The sequence below is a fragment of the Mastigoproctus giganteus genome, chromosome 12 (genome assembly GCF_048544385.1).
Source record: "Mastigoproctus giganteus isolate SK-2022 chromosome 12, ASM4854438v1, whole genome shotgun sequence".
In the NCBI taxonomy this organism is placed as follows: domain Eukaryota; kingdom Metazoa; phylum Arthropoda; class Arachnida; order Uropygi; family Thelyphonidae; genus Mastigoproctus; species Mastigoproctus giganteus.
The window spans coordinates 111,674,019-111,694,539 of record NC_143586.1 but is presented as its reverse complement, the minus strand read 5'-3'; the positions used below and the strand labels follow the sequence as shown (position 1 = coordinate 111,694,539).

The 20,521-nt window shown below is 35.6% G+C and overlaps 1 protein-coding gene across 4 annotated transcripts in view; it reads right to left on the bottom strand.

Annotated features, from left to right (window-relative positions):
• Positions 1 to 275: 275 nt before the first annotated feature.
• The window catches only part of LOC150077341 (uncharacterized), a 147,806-nt gene continuing 127,560 nt past the window's right edge, over positions 276 to 20,521 (bottom strand). For 3 of the 4 annotated variants that reach the window (XM_090386005.1, XM_090386006.1, XM_090386008.1), the window contains one exon: positions 276 to 2,133. In XM_090386005.1, the coding sequence (XP_090242131.1) occupies positions 667 to 2,109 (1,443 nt within the window). In that variant the 5' untranslated portion in view covers positions 2,110 to 2,133 and the 3' untranslated portion in view covers positions 276 to 666. Of the gene's footprint in view, positions 2,134 to 15,271; positions 15,382 to 20,521 lie in introns of those variants that run through there. The other variant, XM_090386007.1, reaches the window with a different exon arrangement.

The window sequence follows — 20,521 nt, the reverse complement described above, 5'->3', positions numbered from 1 at the left end:
TATTCAGTTAGTTGTAAAACCAATCCTATGGTGACCTGGAGTTAATGTTGCTTTTTTGTAATTATAATCTCTTTTCAAGGAAATGCTCTTGGCTTGGAATTAGGAATATTGGAATTGTTTCACTTATGTACATAATGAACATCTAACACGCAAGGAACTTTACTATTTTTTTTTTTTTTCTTCTGGTAAATTCACAAATTCGTTCTTCAAAATTAAGCAGAACGATATGCTGTCAGAACCCCGCAGTAGTTTAAGAACTTCCAATTTAAGACTACTTATTACAATCTGGCAAGATACTTTGAGAACCTGCACAACGTTGCTAAATTTTGAGCTACCTAACTAGAGCATATTTCTAAAGTTTTCTTGAGGTCAGGAAGAATGAACATCTAACTCTAGAAAGAGCCGAGATAAAAGAAGCTATGCCTGGACGTTTCAGTACCAACGAAGTATGCTGATTCTGCACGAGCTTCTCATACCGTGGCCAACGCAGAAAGTGATATGGATGCCACAACAAGAGGGAAGTTGATGTTGTGCGTAGTAACAACCAAACTTTGGAACGAAATTCGGCCTTCGCAACTGTGGCAGTAATTGACTTAGGTAGTCCTACCTGAGGCTGACTGTAACTGACCTGAAATAAAAAATAAAGATAAAAAAGGTCGTAGAGTATCAAGGCAATATTGCCCCCAAACCATTACTACCCTCATCTTCATCGTCATCGTCTCCACTAAGGCAGTCGCCGTTTCCGTGGATACGGATATCTGAAGATTCTTCTTTTTCGTGTAATTCACCATTGACAAGCCGAATTTTCCTTTCAATCTTATTTCTGTAAGGAGGGAGCTTCTGTCTTTCATCGCTGGCGGATGCTTCGTCGTAATCTTCATCTAACTCGTCGTCTACCAGCTCTGTTTCAGAATCGCTCCTTGAGCTGGAGAGGTCTAGAACTCCCTCAACGGTAGAGTCCGCTAACTTGGATGCATTCGGTACAATAACAGCGATGGAACCCTCTATAGAGGGTGTAAGGCTCATATCTATTGCTTGGGTTTGCATACTTCTCTTATCTCGAAGAAACAATTCGCGTTGCTGAGGGGTAAGAATACGTATAGTATGGCGTGGTTTCCTGCGAGACCGATGGGGGGCGATGTCAGCATTAACACTTGACAGCTGCTCTTGTTCAGATGACGAATTATTTTCTAAAGCAGTATCTTCCGGCTCCGATGATTGCAGTTCTTGTTTATCGCCTCTCATCTGGCACTCCTCCTGAAGATCCTCATAAGCCTTTGGGGGTCGTCCTCTTCTTGGCTTGCCAGCATTGGCTTCATCCATTGGACACTTATGATGGATAAGATGGTGCCTTCGACGAAATCGTCCCAAACATTCTTTACATTCGAATGGCTTTTCCCCTCTGTGGATGAGCATATGAGCTTTCAACTGGTTGCTGTCGGAGAAGCGAGAAGTACACATCTGGCAAGCATAGGGGCGCTCTCCGGTATGAACCCTTAAATGGCGACGTAAGTTGGCCACTTGGACGAACTGGCGTTCACAGTGAGTGCATTGGTATGGTTTCTCTCCGGTATGCAGTCTCATATGAGTCTTCAGATGATGGTCTCTTGTGAACCTTTTCTGGCATTCGCGACACTCGAATGGCTTCTCTCCGGTATGCGTGCGTTCGTGGTTCTGAAGAACATGCTTGTACCCAAAACAACGGTTACAAATACTGCACACAAAGATTTTATCCCTGTTGTCGTTTTTTAGCTTGGAACTGGTCTTACTGGTTCCTCCGTTGTCCTTGTCAGCAGTATCCTCCAGACCCTCGGCGACAACTACATCGATCAGAGGATAGTCGTAACAAATCAAAGGTTCCTCTTTAACTTCGCAGGAAGCGGCTTCGTCTTCATCGGTTCCTCCTTGAGATGCTTCGCCTACATGATTATTCCTCGATTTCTCTGGCACGGAACATGGAATATTTGAAGGTGTATCGCCATTCGTAGTTGTTTTATTTTTGGTTGTTTTGCTTTCCACGTTCGTAGCTGCGCTTGCTGTTGTGGTGACAGAAGGGTTCTTGGTAGATGTATCCGGTTGTCTGCTGCCATCTATTCCCTCTTCCTTCATGGTCAATCAGCCGCTCCTACTGACCTGAAGATAAATATCAGTCACATTAGATAAATAATTATTGTTAACTGTTAAATTTCTTATTTATTGGTAGTAAATTCATAATTAGAATGAAAATAATATGATACCAAAATTAAGTAGCAAATAATGACTGCTGTTATTTTTAAATTAGCAGTAACACAACTCGGATCGGACTGTGAGGAGCCAGTGCATCATAGAGTTCTAAGCAAGGTTGAGACCGACTATTGAGTCGGTCTCAACCGGTATTGATGACACTATTGAGACCGACTAACTTAGCCCAGCTTAGACAAACTGAGATATCCCGATCCCCCTCTCAAAAGCCGTCATATGCAGAAATCTGATCTACAAATTGATATGCATCTTGTAGACTAGAGGAACGGGATTTATAGCCGCAAGGCCTTAGGCAACATGAGAGCTCGTTGTGAAAGTTTAGTTGGCGGGGGGGGGGCATTATTCTATTAAAAACTTAAACAACGTAGGACTAGCCCTTCAATTTCAAGTTATTTTCAAATGACTATGATTAAATGACTCATGATTGTGATTCAAAAATAGAGCAATATTTCTTTTCACAATCGAATGATTAAGTCTTGCAATCATCTTCCACTAAATATTTCACAGAATTTTCCATTTCAAGTAAATATTATTTAACTTTTGAACTTCACCGCATAATATTTAAATTAAACATATCAAGGTTAATTTATATTAAAATCAATATTCTATGCAATTTCATTTAGTATTATAATAAGTACTGCTTAGTACCAAATCTTTGACTAGTATAGAAAAGAGTATTAAGCCAAATATATTTTTTACTTAATTAATTCATGCGTAGATCGCCATACATAGGTCCCTGTTCAGATGGAACCAAGAAAGGGGGCAACCAAGTACTGGTCTCAGAACAAAAAAAAAAAAAAAAAAAAAAAAAAAATGCGTCCCGAATTACTACCTTTTCATGTAGTAGGGGGGGGGGGGGGCATTTTCTTTTCACATCCGACCTTAACATGACCTTGACCACGGAGACTTACACATTCCTTAAATGGGCAACAAAATCCAAAGTACCAATATTTACAACTGAAATATCAGTTCACGTAGCCAAATTGAGATATCTTACATAAACGATTTAATAATCATAAGAATGGTTATTAAAAGGGGACCTTTTTTTTTATTCATCATGCTCTTTCTTATTGCTTATTTCTATTACATTCAAACAATCAAAATTTTTCGTACCAAAGATTCGTACCAAACTTTTTCGTACTCTGCAGAGAAAGGTTTCGAGATTTAGGTTGGCAATACTGCAAGAGTTGTCTGTTTGTTATTTGGTTTTTAGGAGCATTAGCAACTAAGGCCATATTGCTCCTGGATATGCGGTGGTCATTCCCTGACCTTTCCGCATCCTCCGTATTTGGTGGTGACGGGCTCGAACCCCGGTCTAATCAAGAAGCGTGTGCTACGCACTGCTGCTCCTTCCCACCTGGCTACGGAGACGCCTGCAAGAGTTGTCCTAGAGTTTTTTGGATGAAGTTTTTGACAACGAAAAGTGGTTTCTAATCGCTACCCTGAGATGTATGGCAGGGAACTGGCATGGCCTCCAATGTCACTTGTGATTTTATGTGTTTATGTAAACCCATGTGATTTTTATTTCTAAGATTATCTCAAAGTGTGTGTGTGTGTGTGTGTGTGTGTGTGTGTGTGTGTGTGTGTGTGTGTGTGTGTGTGTGTGTGTGTGTGTGTGTGTGTGTTCGCGCGCGCTTCAGAAGAATACATTAACCATATTTCGGCGCTGAAAAAGGTGATTAAAGATAAAAAATTTTCTGTCGGAGGAAACTTTGGAGCATATTCTTGGCAATTGCACACTCCGACTGAGACAAGTTGAACTTGTTGTAGCATGAACTTTTTAACACCACTAAATAATAATTTCTGTTTTTAAACAATATTTTGTGTTATTCAGATGAATAAAATTATATGTTGAATAAGAAATCGCCTTGTATAATAACCTGCGTAATATTCAATGTCGATTAGTTATATAAATCTGTGTGTGTGTGTGTGTGTGTGTGTACGTGTGTGGTATATGAGATATAGATAGTATGACGTTAGTTATTACCATATGGAGATATGGGCTAATGCAGGAGTGGCCAACTTAATTTGTGATGCGATCTACTTTTTTCCTTCAAAATGTGCCGCGATCTACCATCTCAAAAATTTCATTGCACAAGGTGTACAAATCGAGGGATGACTGTATATTTAAAATTCGTCGTGATCGACCGAAATTAAATCCGCGATCAACTCGTTGGCCACCCTTGGGCTAGTGCATTGCAAAAACAATATGTACACTAAGACATGTAATAAAATGTATCTTATATTAGATTATATGTATTAGTATTGGCGAAGAGTAGTATATAACTGATAAACATGCTTAGTTAAATTTATGTAGTACACCTAGATAGATTTATGTTAGATTGTTAAAGAATATATATCTATAAGATAATATAAAAAATACCTATCGTTGCATACCTACAATCTGGGTGACTTTTTCATGGCTCAACTACCCATATTGAAAGGTAAAAAAAAAAAAATACACATTTTATCATGGCTAACACGGGGATTGCAACTTCCTAAGCTTTCAGTCTTCCCTGGAGGTCAGTTACATTAACTCCATTCTGAGGTCCACACGTGGTTTTTGGCTTGGACATGGTAAGTCAGCTTATAGCATTTGATTTTATCTCATTCGTTCTCTGTATGATCAACAATAATCTATGCGCACTATATACATTATAATATATATATATATATTTTTATAAAATTAAAACTCATACTAGTATTTAACCTTTAGGCCCTATGAATACATTGGTAACGCCATACTGCATATTGAATATTACAGAAACAGAGAACTCATAACCGTTGTTTTTGGATTCAATCTAGGTGGTTGACCCTTGAAATATAATTACCAAAATATGCAGTAATATATATTTTGCATATTATCTTGTGTGCGTGCATAGTATTAGGGTCAGACGCCGCTGTGGTTTCCCAGATCTGCGCACACTGTGAAGAAATACAGAACTACAGTACTGTAAATGCCAGAAAAGTTTCTGTGTTGAATACGTAGTTTTGTGTTGGGTTCTGTTGGGTGTCCTGGTATTTGGCCGCAGACCCCCTGGTGGAATCCCACGTAGCCCGCAAACACCGCTAGGAGGTAGCCATGCTACCCATTATTCTCTGGCTAGTCTCTGCCAGGGTCGCCTAAGCTTCCTGACAGAGACCAATGTAAAAAAAAAAAGGGTTAGAGTGGGTGGGCTTTAAAGTCAAGTGAGGGGGATGAAGAAGTATCTAGTGTGTATATATTCTTTAACAATCTAACATAAATCTACCTGCACATAAATTTAACTGTCTATCAGTTATTCACTACTCTTCGCCAATACATGCAATAATTTAAAATATATTTATTTTGAATTTATTAGAATTTGATTACCAAAATTCAGAATATTATGTTGAAAAATCGCTTGTGTTTTATTCTATGCGACCGAAGCAAATTCGACTAATAAGCCTGATACGCACAGTATACTCTCTGCTTTTCGTAACATTTATAGAGTATACCTTCTGCTAATTTTACGACTACAGCACTGACTATATACGGTATATAGTCAGTGCTGTAGTCGTAACTGACTATATGCAGTACTGGCTGCCTACATATACAGTATAGCCAGTGCTGACTACAGCACTGGCTATACTGAAAATGTGTAAAAGATAGAACAAGTAATGTCTGAAAGTATTAATTATCTGTATTGAAGAATTAATTACATAATTAGTATACGACAATCACTTATTTTACGATATTTTTGCAGGCATGAATAAGTTTACATAGCATAGCATAGCACATCAATTCTCATAACTATTTTGCACCACTCGATGCATTTATAAGCAAGATATTCTTTACGAATTAACGTTCTCATACTTTTTTTTTTTTCTTCAGCTTTACAATTGAAACGTAGCAAAGCTTGGACTGGACTCAGATGAATGTATTTTTATCGTGCAGCTGTGTGTTTTGCTGAAATAGTAAGATTATCGCTGCAATGAAAACACCTCTTATTAGAATAAGATGCGCAGTGACGTCACTTTGAGGATCGCCACACGCTAGACATGAAGTTACAAAACACAATGCGGCATTCAGTGCAAACGAAAACGGTACCGGGCTGAGTACCGTCGATCATCAGACAGAGAACAACGTTACATGTTCGGTGAGCAGCGCCGTGCGTGTAAGTTCCAGGGCTTCATTTCAGTGATGAACACGGAGACGCAACAAGAATAGAGTTTAATCCTTGCCAAAGAGAAATTCTGCTGATTCGAAATTCTGTGTTGTTATTAATTCTTGAGAAAAAGAGTTTTTGACTTCGATATTGATCTTTCAAAAACTTGCGAAATTAAGTTTAAAACTCATAACATTTGGGTGAATTATAAATCTTAAGGGTATAATACTGTATTTTAAGAGCGTTTGATGTAAAAAGGGCATTTATAATTAAACTGCTTAGTCAAGTGATATACCTTGAGCCGGATTTTCCAAAGAGTAGATCAAAAATAGTGACAGTATCCAGCACTCAAATTTTCATTGGCATCGATCAAAATAATCACACATTCAAAGTTTGACGTTATCTGTAATAGTTAAAAATAGTAGATGTTTGCAATATAAAAATAAAATCAATAGATTTTATCAGATTTCGATACAACTTTCCTTCCCTTAATGGATGCAAGCTGATCAACTATATCATCAAAAGTATTAATATTTTCTGCATTTTCTTTCTCAATGGAAACAATGCTTAAATTTAAAAGCCAAGGTAGTCTTAAATAAGTTTTATTATTTTATAAACTATCATGTCATATCTTGCAGCCTGAAAAGTTCGGCGTATCCTTGAAAAATCTTCTACGCACTTCTGTCTGCTAAAAGACAGGTGGATGATTCTTCTAGTCTCTATTGGCATAATCACTGCATTCTAAGCGGATCACTTGCCCTTGTCCTCGTAATCTCAAATTTCTTCAATTTTAATGAAATTAAAAAAAAAATTAAGATCTTAAATTGCATATGCAATAAATATCGAAAATTACATTTTAAATTAAATTTTTATGCAATGTCGCGGGTTGGAAAAAATTCTCATCTCACTAAGCATGCTTTTGATATCGTTGAGATGAATAGCACATCTTTAGGGTCAAACATATATTTGTTTTACTCTTATAATACGCTTCTTGTAATACAAAATATATGTACAACAGAACTTGTTAAACTAATCACCTGCAAATACCGACTAAGGTGACAAATTTCATGGTTTCAACAGAAAATATCCAGACCCTTGTGTATGGGATCTCTGTCTATTGTGTAATGCGATCACTTTGAACAGGTTGCTTTGTTTTTTTTTTTTTTTTTTTTCCTTTTCTTTAAAGCTGAAAATCTAAGAGATTTTTTATGTCTTATATATTTTTGATAACTTCAACATGTATTGAGATAGAGCCAATTATGAAACTAAGTTGCAACAACATGTTTTTACTTAAAAAAGTGCAGTCAAAATATGCTTTTAAATAAACAAAAAAAAAAAATAACAAACAATAATTATGTTCCTAAATCAACAACATGGAAATATAGTAAAAGATGTAGTATATAATGGGAAAATATGCAGTTTTAAATGAACTAATAATAGGAAATTGTTGTTTAGGAAGTGGATTATAATAAGTTAGTTGCGAATTCCTTTTTTTGCTCGTGATCATCCGCAGTTCATAGAATCATAAATGCAGATGAAGTTATTAAGTCACTTCTTTATCATCCTTTTATTCCGAAATAAATGTCTTTACCCCGTTGTCCTATTCCTCTCCCACCTTTAATCTCCTTGTTATAGTTCACTCTTCATTTAAATTTGCTTTGATTAAAATTGTGAGTTTTAGTAGTATTCAAGATGTCGCTATTCGAAAAAAATTAACTCTCAAAAAATTGGGGAAAAAAAATTATAAAATTTTTAGAAAACTACAGTGAAAGAAAAGTACATAAGCTTCTGGAAATAAGAAAGAGCAACAATATTAAGAACAAGCGAAGCGGACAATATAAAGAGAAGAAAGAAAAACCAGAATATCTCGAACGAGCAGTAAACTGTGTTTGTAGAAAAGTGAAAAAATCTGTTAACCAACAAGTTTCATTCCTTTTTGATATTAACCAAAAAGGCCGAAATTGATAAAACAGCCCTACTTTGGATCCACAGAATGAGAGTGCTTAATTCAAGAATCAGCAGTCCAATTTGCAAAAGAAACAGCAAGATTCTTCTTAAACAAAGATACTGTTTTATTAGGTGTCAATGCTATTGGTGAGAAGTTAGCGTAGCATCGTATTGCTACGTCGACGTTTAAAAATGTCGATATAGACAATGTAGACGTACACTGTATGGTACCATACTCAAGGTAATGTAGAATGAAAAAGACTTAGGGGTAATTGTACAGTCAGATATAAGTTCTCTGAGTAGTGCAGACAGGCTGCCAGAACAGCTGCCAGAACAGCACTGTATTCAATGATATACAGAAATTTTGCCAGAAGGAATAAAGAGGTGATTATCCCATTGTAAAAGGAAATGATTGGGCTGCGTATTGCGTATAGCTCTGGAAGCGTCATTTGCGGAAAGATGTGGATCTCTTAAAGAGGGTGCAAAGAAGAGCAATAAGATTAGTGATGGGAACAAAAGGGCGTTACCAGGGAAGGCTTCAATACTGAAAATTATAGCGTCCGGAGACCAGAAATCAGCGAGATCTGATTGAGAAGTTTAAGGCTCTGAATGGATTGAGTAAGCCCAATGACGATAGAATCCTTCCTCTTGCTCAGACAACGCACATGAGGGGATCATAAATTCAAATTGAAGGATGGTTGCAGGATAAATGTTCGAAAATGTGCCTTCAGTTGATTGTTGGTACCAACTTTCATTTGTTGTTGTGAAAGTGGTTTGTTTGAATAAATACAACGAAGAACCAGAAAATTTTAAAAAGAGGGGTTGGCAGGTGATATGGGAAGTGTTATTTTTTTGGCTGACGCTGTATAAACTTGCTTTCTTGCATCATTTACCACTACTAATGCAATCTGCCGGTAATCAAGAAAGCAAATAAACTGGCGTTCACATGTTTGTTGCATTATTCGTTGAAAGTTCTGCAATAAAAAAAAAAAAAACCGAAATGGTAAAATATATTGGTAGTACGAAAATTGCTTAAATGAATACATACAAGTAATTAAAATGAGACTAAATTATTCAACAAAACTTAAGATACTTTTGTGGAGAATGATCCAAAACATTTTATAAATACAAGATATGACGAATTTTCCATTATTTGTTTTTTTAATATAAAAATAACTGTTTAAAATGAAAAAATTAAACTGTTTCATATGATTTTATTTATTCTTATTTTATTCAATTAAAATGTCTACAAATAGTTAGAATTTTTACATATACCAATACGAGAACTATTGGTAACTTTAATGGACTAACTTCTGTATGGAAACCATCTGTTTATCGTGATCAGTAATTTCGGTTCCAGAGTTATAAGAATTGCACGTATCCACAATTAGTAATGGTGAGTGAATGATTCTTTAAAATTAGCTACTGGACTGATATTAAGCAGCAAAAAAGCAGTATCGAAAATTCTGTGTCATTTGGGAAACCATGCTGATAAGTGAAATACGTACTTGAATTCAAAATGCCGGATGTTTTCTGTTTTCATACTATAATTTGCATTGTTAGGGATCCTCTCATAATGTCACTGGAAGGGTTTTGCATCTATGGAATCGTGAGGAGTGATTTTTTATCTTATTGTAAATTTAAACTACAAAGAAATCTTAGTAGAAAGAATTTTTTTGAAAAAATATGATAAGTATTTCAAGTAATAAAAATAAAAAGCTAAATAGTAAAAATAAATATGGAAAAGTAAAATAAAAATATATGGGAAAAAAATCCGTAAGGAAAACAACGCGCCTAAAAAGAGAAAGAACCACTGAGGCATCTGAATCAGCCAGTGTATAATTTCGTTGCCTCTACTCTGGCAGACAGTGAATAGTGTGTATGCGGGGTGGGAAGCATTGTCGAGTCCACGTTATGTCAAGGAGTTAAGTAATAGTAATCGCCCTATAATGCAAGGAAGCCACAGGCTTTTACTGCATTGGCAAAATAAAAAAAATAAAAAATAAAAAAAGATAAGAAAATACAAATTACATGCTTCCCTCCTCCTCCCACAGGTAACTATCCAGTTGACCTTTGAATCTATTCAAACTGTCAGTCTCAACTACCTGCAAGGGCAACTTGTCCCAGAAATCAACGACACGCTGGCTAAAAGAAAACTTCCTGCAATCTAGTCTAAACCTCAACACCTGTAATTTCAATTTATGAACCCCAGTCCTGGAATTCTTTATAATAGTGAGAACTCCACCTTCGTTCATTTTACTAATCCCTCTCAGAGCCTTGTAAACCCCAATTAGATCACCTCTGAGGTGCCTGGTTACCAAGCTCTGTAGCTCGCGTAATTCTCATACGGTTGTCCTTCTGCCCTCTTACCATTCAGTTGCCCATCTTGGACCCTTTCAAGAATCTCAATGAGATGAGATTCAGATGAGGTCTCCATACTTGAACTCAGTATTACAAAATGTGGTCTTACAATTCCCTTATACAGTGGGATTATGACCTCCCTATCTCTACAGGATAACGTTAGATAAATCATCGATAGGACACCAATGGGCTTTCCTGGCTGCCTGTTTACACTGTTCAGAAAACTTCATATCTGCCAGTATTCTAAATCCCAGATCCCTTTCCTCCTCCACTGTTTTTAATTCAGCCCCACTAAGTGTATAATTTATTTGTGGGTTTCTATTCCCCAATTGCATTTAGCAGCATTAAAACATAGCTGCCACTTCTCAGGCCATCTTTAAAGTTTGTTCAAGTCATCCTGAAGGAGCGCTGCTGGCACTGACAATTAACGACTCTGGATATCTTTACGTAATCTGCAAATTTTGACATCACTCCTTCTATCCCTTCATCGATATCATTTATGAAAATGAGAAGAAACAGTGGTCACATCCACTTTTAAGTCTTCAGTCCGTTTCATTCTAGGCCTTATTCTCTTTACCTTTTTATCTACCCAGATCCTTTAGGGTAAGAAAGGTTTTATTTCCTGCAGAATCTCCCATACGTCCTACCATTATCTACTTGCGATTTCTTTTGGAAAACAACAACAACCTAATCTTATCCCCCCCCCTCTATATATATATATATTTTTTTATTTGACACTTTCTTGGTGCACTTTACCCAAAAAAAATTCTTATCCAGGAATCAAATATCAAATGCATTTATTCTTAAGACTTCTGCGAATGCCCAGGATTCGCGTGTATATAAAAGTAATTTACCTATAAGTTTTAATAATGTCTCTTTTAATTTTAAATATTACTTTTTAACAGCTCCTTATTTTTAGCAATGTATTTTTTATCCATTTCATATGCGCGATTATGAAATGGACGCGAATATCCTGCCTGCGTTTCTACTTCCGTTATTTCTCATCCTCAAGTACCTGAACGTTTTTTCTTATTTTAAATTTTAAAATTCACCCCATCTTATTTATACTCATCGCTTTTTGTCTTTTAAAATCAAACTTTTTTCAACACTCCCTCTGGTGATACCTTCTGTATATATTCATTTCATTTGTCCTGGTTATTAAACCTCTCTCACCTATACCCAATGTGTATTTTATTCCTCGCAATCCTCTAGTGCGTCTTGAGAAACACTTACGATGTAAATATTTCAGTCGTTACAGATTTCATCAGTTCATCCGTGATCAATATAGTTTCGTTACTATTCTTGATTTTTTAGAGACTTTCTCTTTAACGCTTACTCAAAACACAGGAAACAGAAGTAAACTAATTTGTCCGTTCATATTGCCTTTGGTGGGATCTCTTACTGAAATACTGCCAACTGTTCTCCGTTCTTTTTGAAAACACGGTTGACCTCACCTTAATTTTTTTCCCTTTAATCGTCCGCAAAATAACCTCTAAAATCTTAGCTGCATTCATCGGATTTATGGTTCTAAAATCATTATAATTAAACGCATTAAAGTTTTCTTTCTAGCATGAGGATCATTATTATATTTGTGAAATCTTGTACTGTATTTTGTATATTTTATTAATTACTTTTGTGCTTTCCTCATCCATTGCTTTTAAAAATCAGCTGAGATATCGTCAAAATTAGTTTCCTTCCCATAAAGAGTAGACTTTATTTTCGTATTATACTCTCGTTATCAAGAAACTAATTAAAAATGGCCCACACGAGTGTTCTTTATTTTTATTTACCCCATCGTCAACAACTACGTAATAAAATTTTAATAAGCGGTCCTTACTACTAAAAACAACTCACCAATATTAAATATATATATATTACAACATAAAAGATATCATATTATTTAAAAATTCAATTTATTTGTAAAAAATTATTTAACATTCTATTTCAAGGGAGTCAAAGAAGCGGTCCTCAGTCTTTTCTTGCGAGGCTAAAGTTTTATAAATTCATAGTGCCTGAACGAAAGTTGTTGTGTATGGCGACACGTAAATGGATATGACTGAATTTCAATAAAAAAAAATTCATAACTTATATAAACCTCAGAAGTATCGTTCGTTACGTAGTGTTTTACTAATGAGTACTGACCTTTGCACAAGAGCGGTCTGCGGGTCCTTATAAAATTGACGGCTATTGTTTCATTGGTTGAAACAGGTCGAATTGGATGAAATAGAAATTTAGCGCAAGAAGAATAAATACGAGAATAAATGCTCTTATATTGAAGTTTTACATTCGAAAATATGCTTGAAAATATGAGTAATTTTGATAGTTCTTACAAGCCAGAATATATTATGCTTAATACTCTGCTTTTCTTTTATTTAATGTAACTTTAAAACACTGAAAAGAACATTGAAATCGTGAAAAACGAAAAATCAGTGAATGTAAACTCGAGGGTCTCACTATATTAAAAAATGAGCACAGTAGGACTAAAGGTCATCAAAACTGAGAAAGTTGTCACCCCCTCACATGAACCCATATATTAATAAATATATGGGTTCATGTGAGGGGTGGCACTAAAACATATATTTGAACGGGTTAAATTTTTGTTCGTTTGTCCGTCTTAAGTTTTTAGGTTTCCGTTATCTTGCTTTTAGAACAGCGGGAGATCAAAGAAAGTACTCATAAGGACTTGCACAGCCACATCGCCACATCTCAGGGACGAAGGGGGAAGGTTGGTGGGTCGCGCTAGCTTGAACACCGATGTACGAAGGAAGTGTGCAAAGAAAAAGCTATAATCTTCAAACTCTGGAAAATACTGGAGCAATAAATGTTGAAGGGCGACAAAGTGCTAAGAAATCTATACAAGGGTTGTCAGCAGAGACAAATATTTGGACAAGTATTTGTCTCAGGAGAATCCTGCAACAGAAGAATCACTTGTTGCCATAGGTTTGGAAACCTATAGATTTCGGAAAAATTTTTGCTACTCTTAAACCCTATATGTCTGATGAGGCTCATTTCAACTTAAATAAGCCAAGAAAACAAACAAAAGTGCCACACAGCAAATTGGAGAAGAATTTGAGGCCATCGTTGCAATGCTTTTGAATATATTTTTAAATGAGGACACAATGTAGTTAAATTTGAAAATTCTTGGCACGCTAAAGTGGACCACTTTTTATAATTACAGTAAAATCACAGATAGAGAGAGAGCTAGAAAATGGAAAAAAAAAATTATTGACCGCATTGGCTGATATATTTGGCAGATGGTACACAAAAAATAATGGCTAAGTGATCATAAAACAGATGTATCTTCATTGACAACATGTGTGTGTGTGTGTGTGTGTGTGTGTGTGTGTGTGTGTGTGTGTGTGTGTGTGTGTGTGTGTGTGTTTAATCTCATTTTTGAGTTTATATACTACATATATTAACTAACTTTCAGTTATAATGCGGTTGCAGTTATGTGTGTTAATGCTATTGTAGCGATAATCAATTAAACATTATACGCACATTAATAGTATTAGGGCATGATTCTATTTAATTTTTGGGTTGGCGATCTGTGGTGTAATTTTTATTTTTAATTTGTAAGATATTTGTAAGAGCAGATATTTTGTAATTAAAAATGTAATTAAAAAGTGCTCAAAACGTTAAGTTTTCTGGTATACCGAATCAGCCTCATTACGAGAGGCATTAAGGACTTTATTGGCCGACAGAATTAAATTCTTACTTCTAAATAGGCGAACTGACAACAGCTAGCACACAAACTGCCAGTCAGTTGTTAGGCCTTAATACCTGTAATGCCTTCCCCCTCCTCTCCCAAAATAAAAATAAAAATTACACCACAAATTGCCAACCCAAAAATTAAATAGAATCAAGCCCTAATATATATATATATATATATATATATATATACACACATTGCGTAGTCAATTAAGATACAGATACGTGTACACTAGCTTTACTTATATTGTAAATAACAGCATAACTTAAGAATTGGTAAAATGAATACAATGAATCAATCCAAGTCGAACGTTGACAATGCGTTAAAATACACTTTATTAGAAAAATTAATTTATTTTCTTAAATTAATCAATAAATTAAATTTATTAATTAATTTTTTGACCAGACAGAATGATAAGACGAAAATGTCAAGCATTGAAAAAATTATAATTACCGCTATATGTTAAAATCATTGCTATAAATTCTTAAAACATAAATAAAATATTTCCAAATAATAAAAGTATATAAAATAATATAATCAAGTATAATCTAATGTGATTCCAGAGCATATATTCTAAATCACGACCACCTAAAGATATTTAAAGGAAATCATAATACTCAATTTACTATTAATTTTCTTTTCATTTATTTATAACGTAACGTATCTTTTTACGAATTTTAGAGATGAATGCTAATATTAGTATTCATTTATATCAGCATACAGATGAATACTAATATTGTTTATGTCAAGTCATATACACATTGCGTTTGTTAGGTAAGATAATTGTACTGAGATAATTCCTGATGGTTTTAACGTCACAAACAGATTCGAGTTAGAAGTCAGTGTTTCTGTACTACATCATCTATATTGTGTGCGTGCAACCTACCTGTCGCATTTTTTTCAGGGGTGCTCTCAGGGTCGGTGAGCGGCCCTGTCCCCTCTGCGATGAAGCCGTAGCCTTATCGGCAGACGCCATTTATTTCTTCTGCGATTTGTTGGACACAAGAAAGCGGCACGCGACGTTCAGCTAATGGCGGCCGTTTTCACTCACACCTGCTCTATCCCCATGTTAATGGTGCTGTTTTTAAGGGGGGAAACCAAAGCAGCCAGATGAATAAAAAGTGTGCCATTTAAGCTTGACGAGAACCGGAAGAAAAATACAGTTTAGGGAAGAACTAACAAATGACGCCTACATGTTTGCGCTGAACTAAGGTATCAAACAATTGGTCCGTTGAAAAATGCTGTGGAAAAAACATAACTTTCCTAATATCATCATCAATACCTTTATACAGTGCATGTTAAAGCACTGTGGTTTTTCTAACGAACTGACGGCACTCAAGAGCCAACAGCCAATCTCTTGCATCCACAATTCCACGCGTCTCATTACGTCACTCATTCACATTTTTCGGAGAAGAAGCTTATTATAAAAGAGCTCTGATAGGATAACGAAAGGGAAAAAAATATATCTGTCACTGAAAGAGAAGCGGACTTCGCGAGGAGAAACACGACATCGAGACAAGTAATGTACATAAGGAGAGGAATTCAGCTGACATGGTTATTACTGCATAGTTACTGTTATTACTGGAACAGAGTGACAAACGGTGTTTGCCGTTAATCTTAGGTGCTGTCATGGATGAGCATTTCTCCTTGCAGAAGCAATAGCATAACCAATAATGCCCTTCTGTGTATTCGTTAATTGAAATACATCATGCAGAATCAGAAACAAGATTAGCCTCAAATTACGCCTTTTATTATTTTTTTTTTTTTTTCTGTTAAAATGAAAATTGTTTCTTTCAAAAAATGTGGGTTTAGTCGTGAAATTAATAGGATGGCATTGGGTCTCTTATGAACAACTGGTGTCTATGCTACCTTCATGTTCAATGTTTTTAAATCACAATGCGATACGAGATAATTAGTTTGCTGTATCATATCATTTATTATACCATTAATTAAAAATTAATGTTCAGTTAAATGAATCATTAATGGAATGATATGGAATCATTTTAATCAATAATATTTTAATAATATTTATCTGTAATGATAGCAAGTTCACTGATATTTCAATACTTTATGTAGAAATCGGCGTATTATCATGATGGCAATTACTAAGTATATGTCTGAAGCCATTAAGATACTGAAGACGCTGCTACTTAAAGATATTTCTTTAAGTATTAGCGTTAGATCTTTGTTCGCTAGATGATGTGGGCAGCAATTAGTACCCTTTCAATCAGCGAATCAGGAGTGATAATAAATCAAAGAAAAACCTTTACATATCTAATATTTTAGGGACTGAGGGAATAGCATTTTAGAATAATTAGAATAATTTTAAATAGTAATTTTAGAATAATAATTAAAATAATTTTAGAAGAATCTTGACGCCCTCTGCTCCACTAAGTAATGAAATGTCAATGATTAGTTGAAACCTTTATGACAGACGTAGATGCCATTTTTACGATGTGAGTAAGCAGTTAAGGTTTAAAATTTTGGAAGAATTACACGATTGTACAATTAGCTTAACAGATCCAACGCCGATGACGTGGAATAACAGAACAGATCATGGATGCCAACTTGCATAGTAAGAGCTGATATTCCAGGTCATCAGCCTTGGATTACTATACAAGGAAAACACAAAACTGTAATACTTCAAGTTTTTAAACGTTAATTAATTGTTGGTTGGCATCTTAAAAAAGGGAGCTCCAACATTAAACTTTCTGCTAAACATAAAAGCCATGTCTAATATGCATTGAGCAAGGTAGACCTGGATGTCTTCTATAAGTTTCAGAATGTTTCAATTTGATGTTAACGAAATGAGTAGCAACTTTCTCTTTGGTTAAAAGTTATTTTTTTTTTTTTTTTTTTTTTTTTTTTTGATTTGGTAGTTGTTGGCGCATCGGCTTCTGTGGCCATATTGCACCTCCCAAGGTTTTTGCAGTACTTTGATCCAAGCCCGAGGCGGGAATCGAACCCGCGACCTTTGGGTTGCCGGGCAGGTACTTTACCCACTCGGCTAGCCCGGTCGGCCGTTAAAAGTTATAAATTCTAAGCAGACGGAGAATCTTGTGTTCTTCTTTGATATTTCAAAGAAGAACACAAGATTAAGTTAAGATCTTCTTTATGCTGTAGTTTGTAAATGTAGAAGTCAGTTGCATTATCGTCTGTAACTAAGTGATATGTATAGCATATGTACAGAAAACGACGGGAAATAAATGAAAGGAGTGAATTTGAAAAAAAAATTCCTTTAATCAAATTAGTAAATAATATATGAGATTGAGATAAATTTGTTCTCATTGTTATGAGAACAAATTTATCTACTTATCTCATAATATATGAGATTTGAGAACAAATCTCATGAAATTTATCTAGAAGGTTGCTGTCAAATGACCAGTAAAATCCCTGGTCCAGCTACAAAGGAGATAAATAGATTTTGAAAGTTACAAAGTGATGAATCTGAGGAGCAGAAAACATCAGATGACGGAAAGGGCGATGCGATAAGAATCACAATTTCACTAAAATACAGGCGCCTCCGTAGCCAGGTGGGAAGGAGCAGCAGTGCGGAGCACACGCTTCTTGATTAGACCGGGGTTCGAGCCCGTCACCACCAAATACGGAGGATGCGGAAAGGTCAGGGAATGATCACCGCATATTCCCGGAACAATATGGCCTTAGTTGCTAATGCTCTTAAAAAAAAAAAACTAAAATACAAGCGTTAGCCACATAAATAATGAAAACGTTCGTTTTTGCTAATGATCCCTGGTACTAACTTTCTATAGGCGGGACCCTACTGTGGATATTCAGCGGTATGCTGAGACAAAAAATTTGACAAGCTGAGGGGAATTTCCATTAATGGATGTCAGAACACAACGTGCCTTACAATGGCTGTAGAAAATTTCTTGTTTTCAGTGTTTCTGGCCAATACTAGTCAAATTTCAAAAACTTGTAATATTTATTCAATGAAGATTTTATGCCACTTTCAACAGAGCCATACTGAACTTCTTATGGCTAGTCCGCTTTTCTGTTGATTGACCAATTCCAAAGTATTCTTGAAAAACGATAAGTTATTGCTATACACTTTATATTCTATTCCAGGTTTAGGAATCCATGCAGTAGTGAATAGGCACCGAATGTTTAAGAATATTTAAAAGCCCTCTGAAACCGAATCTGTTGCAGATAGAAAGAGAACTCTTGGGAGGGTTCTAAAAAACTAACGACCGACTGTACTGGCTTTCTCTTTTTGACGAAAAGCTTGGGTCACAGCAACTTCTGAAGTTCAAAGCTTTTACTAACAGACTTCCAATACCCGGAGACATACTGCTCTCTCTCTGCTTGAGATATGTTAACTATATTTTCTCTATATTCTACGATTCCTCTATCCAGCAATTCTGTATGGCGTCAAAATCTGGGAATCTGTAGCCCCACTACGTTAAAGCGTTTGTATGCTGGAGAATATTGGCTTCTCAGGAGGGTAGCATTCAAAAATCAACGTCACAGCTCCGTAGCACTTCTGAACTGGCATTCACTCTCGAGATAGAAAGACTTCCAGACATGATGCAAAACATTAGGCTTATTACCACTGTGAAGATGCTCGCAGGACTCATCTCGGCGCCGAATATATAGGATATATGTGACTAGAGGGATTACCCTTGGAGCCCTCAGAGTTGGCACTTTGCACTGTGAAAACAAGGCTCCACCGAGCAAATAGGTTTTTGCCGAATCAGCAATCGTAGATGGATTACATATGATTTAGAATACGTGTGTGGTAATAATATACGAAAGGACATATATAGATATTCGTTAAAAACCGTGAGATGAGAAAGTTATTAAAGAAGTGAATAAAGAGAGACATAATATGAATGGAGACAGGAAAGTAGAAATTCTTCAAAATACATTACAAGAGGCTTCCAGAGTTTCAATGAGAAGAATTAAATATCATGAAAGATCTGTTCCATGGTGGAGCCAGGACTTGACTAAGCTGAGAAAAGAGGTGATTGGTGCCAGAAGACTAAGAATGCCTTCTTGGTACAAAATTAAATACAGTGACATTCGGAAGCAATATAATGGGCTAATAGTTAAAAGTAAAAACAAAGCGTGGCAAGATTTTGTACAGAAGGAGGGGAAGTATAAACATGGGCATATAACATGACAATCTTATAAACATGGGCTGTTTATAAGATTGTCATGAATAAGACGAAAGTAGAGCAGGTAGGACATACAATATAATTGATATTCAAGAAGACGAAACTATTGATTGGCATGATACAATAGAAAAGACCCTGGAAAATTTGTTTCCAGGAGATTCTGAAGAATTAGAAAGTGATTATCAGAGGAACGTAAGGACAGAGAATGATGACTATATCATGATGGAAAGGGATACAGAGTTTATGTATGATGAACTGGATGATGCAATCAAGGCTACAAAAGTTAATAAAGCTCAGGAAATCAATATGATTGCAATGGATGTAATGAAAAGGTTTTTTAAGATAAGACTACAGGTTTTGAAGTCCATTTTTAATGAATGTCTCAAAGAAGGTCGATTTCCTAATATTTGAAAACGTGCTGTGCTGAAGAATCGTGCAAGAATGGTTCGGAGAACCTGACGCGGATTTTCACCATCTTTCCTGTCCCACTACATTCGCCTGATCTCAATCCTATTGAGAATGTTCGGGATATGCTGGAGAGAACTATTCGGCAAGGAAGTCCTCTTCCTTAAACTTTGTCGCAGCTACGCGATATTTTGATAGAAGAATGGAAAAAAAATTAGACCGAAAAGCACTAAAATAGCGTACAGAATCCATGCTGCACTGCACACTTTCTGTTATTCGAAACAAAGGCGGCCCGATTCGATACTGAATAAAAGTTTGCTTTTATTGAGTATCGAATCGGGTATGACCAGTACTGAATAATGATATGAAATTAAACAGTTGTAAAAATTCATGTTTCTGTTATAAATAATATGCTCTCTTTAAAAGTATTTCACCTCAATTCATGGATATGATATTGAAAACCAGTTGGCATGTTAAAAAACTAAAAGTTATTTGCAACCAACACTAGAATAAATATCAAGAGCCATATGCAGTTTAAAAGTGTAGTCTACAAATTGTTTAAAACACTAAACGTGTGACATTAATTGTACAATGGA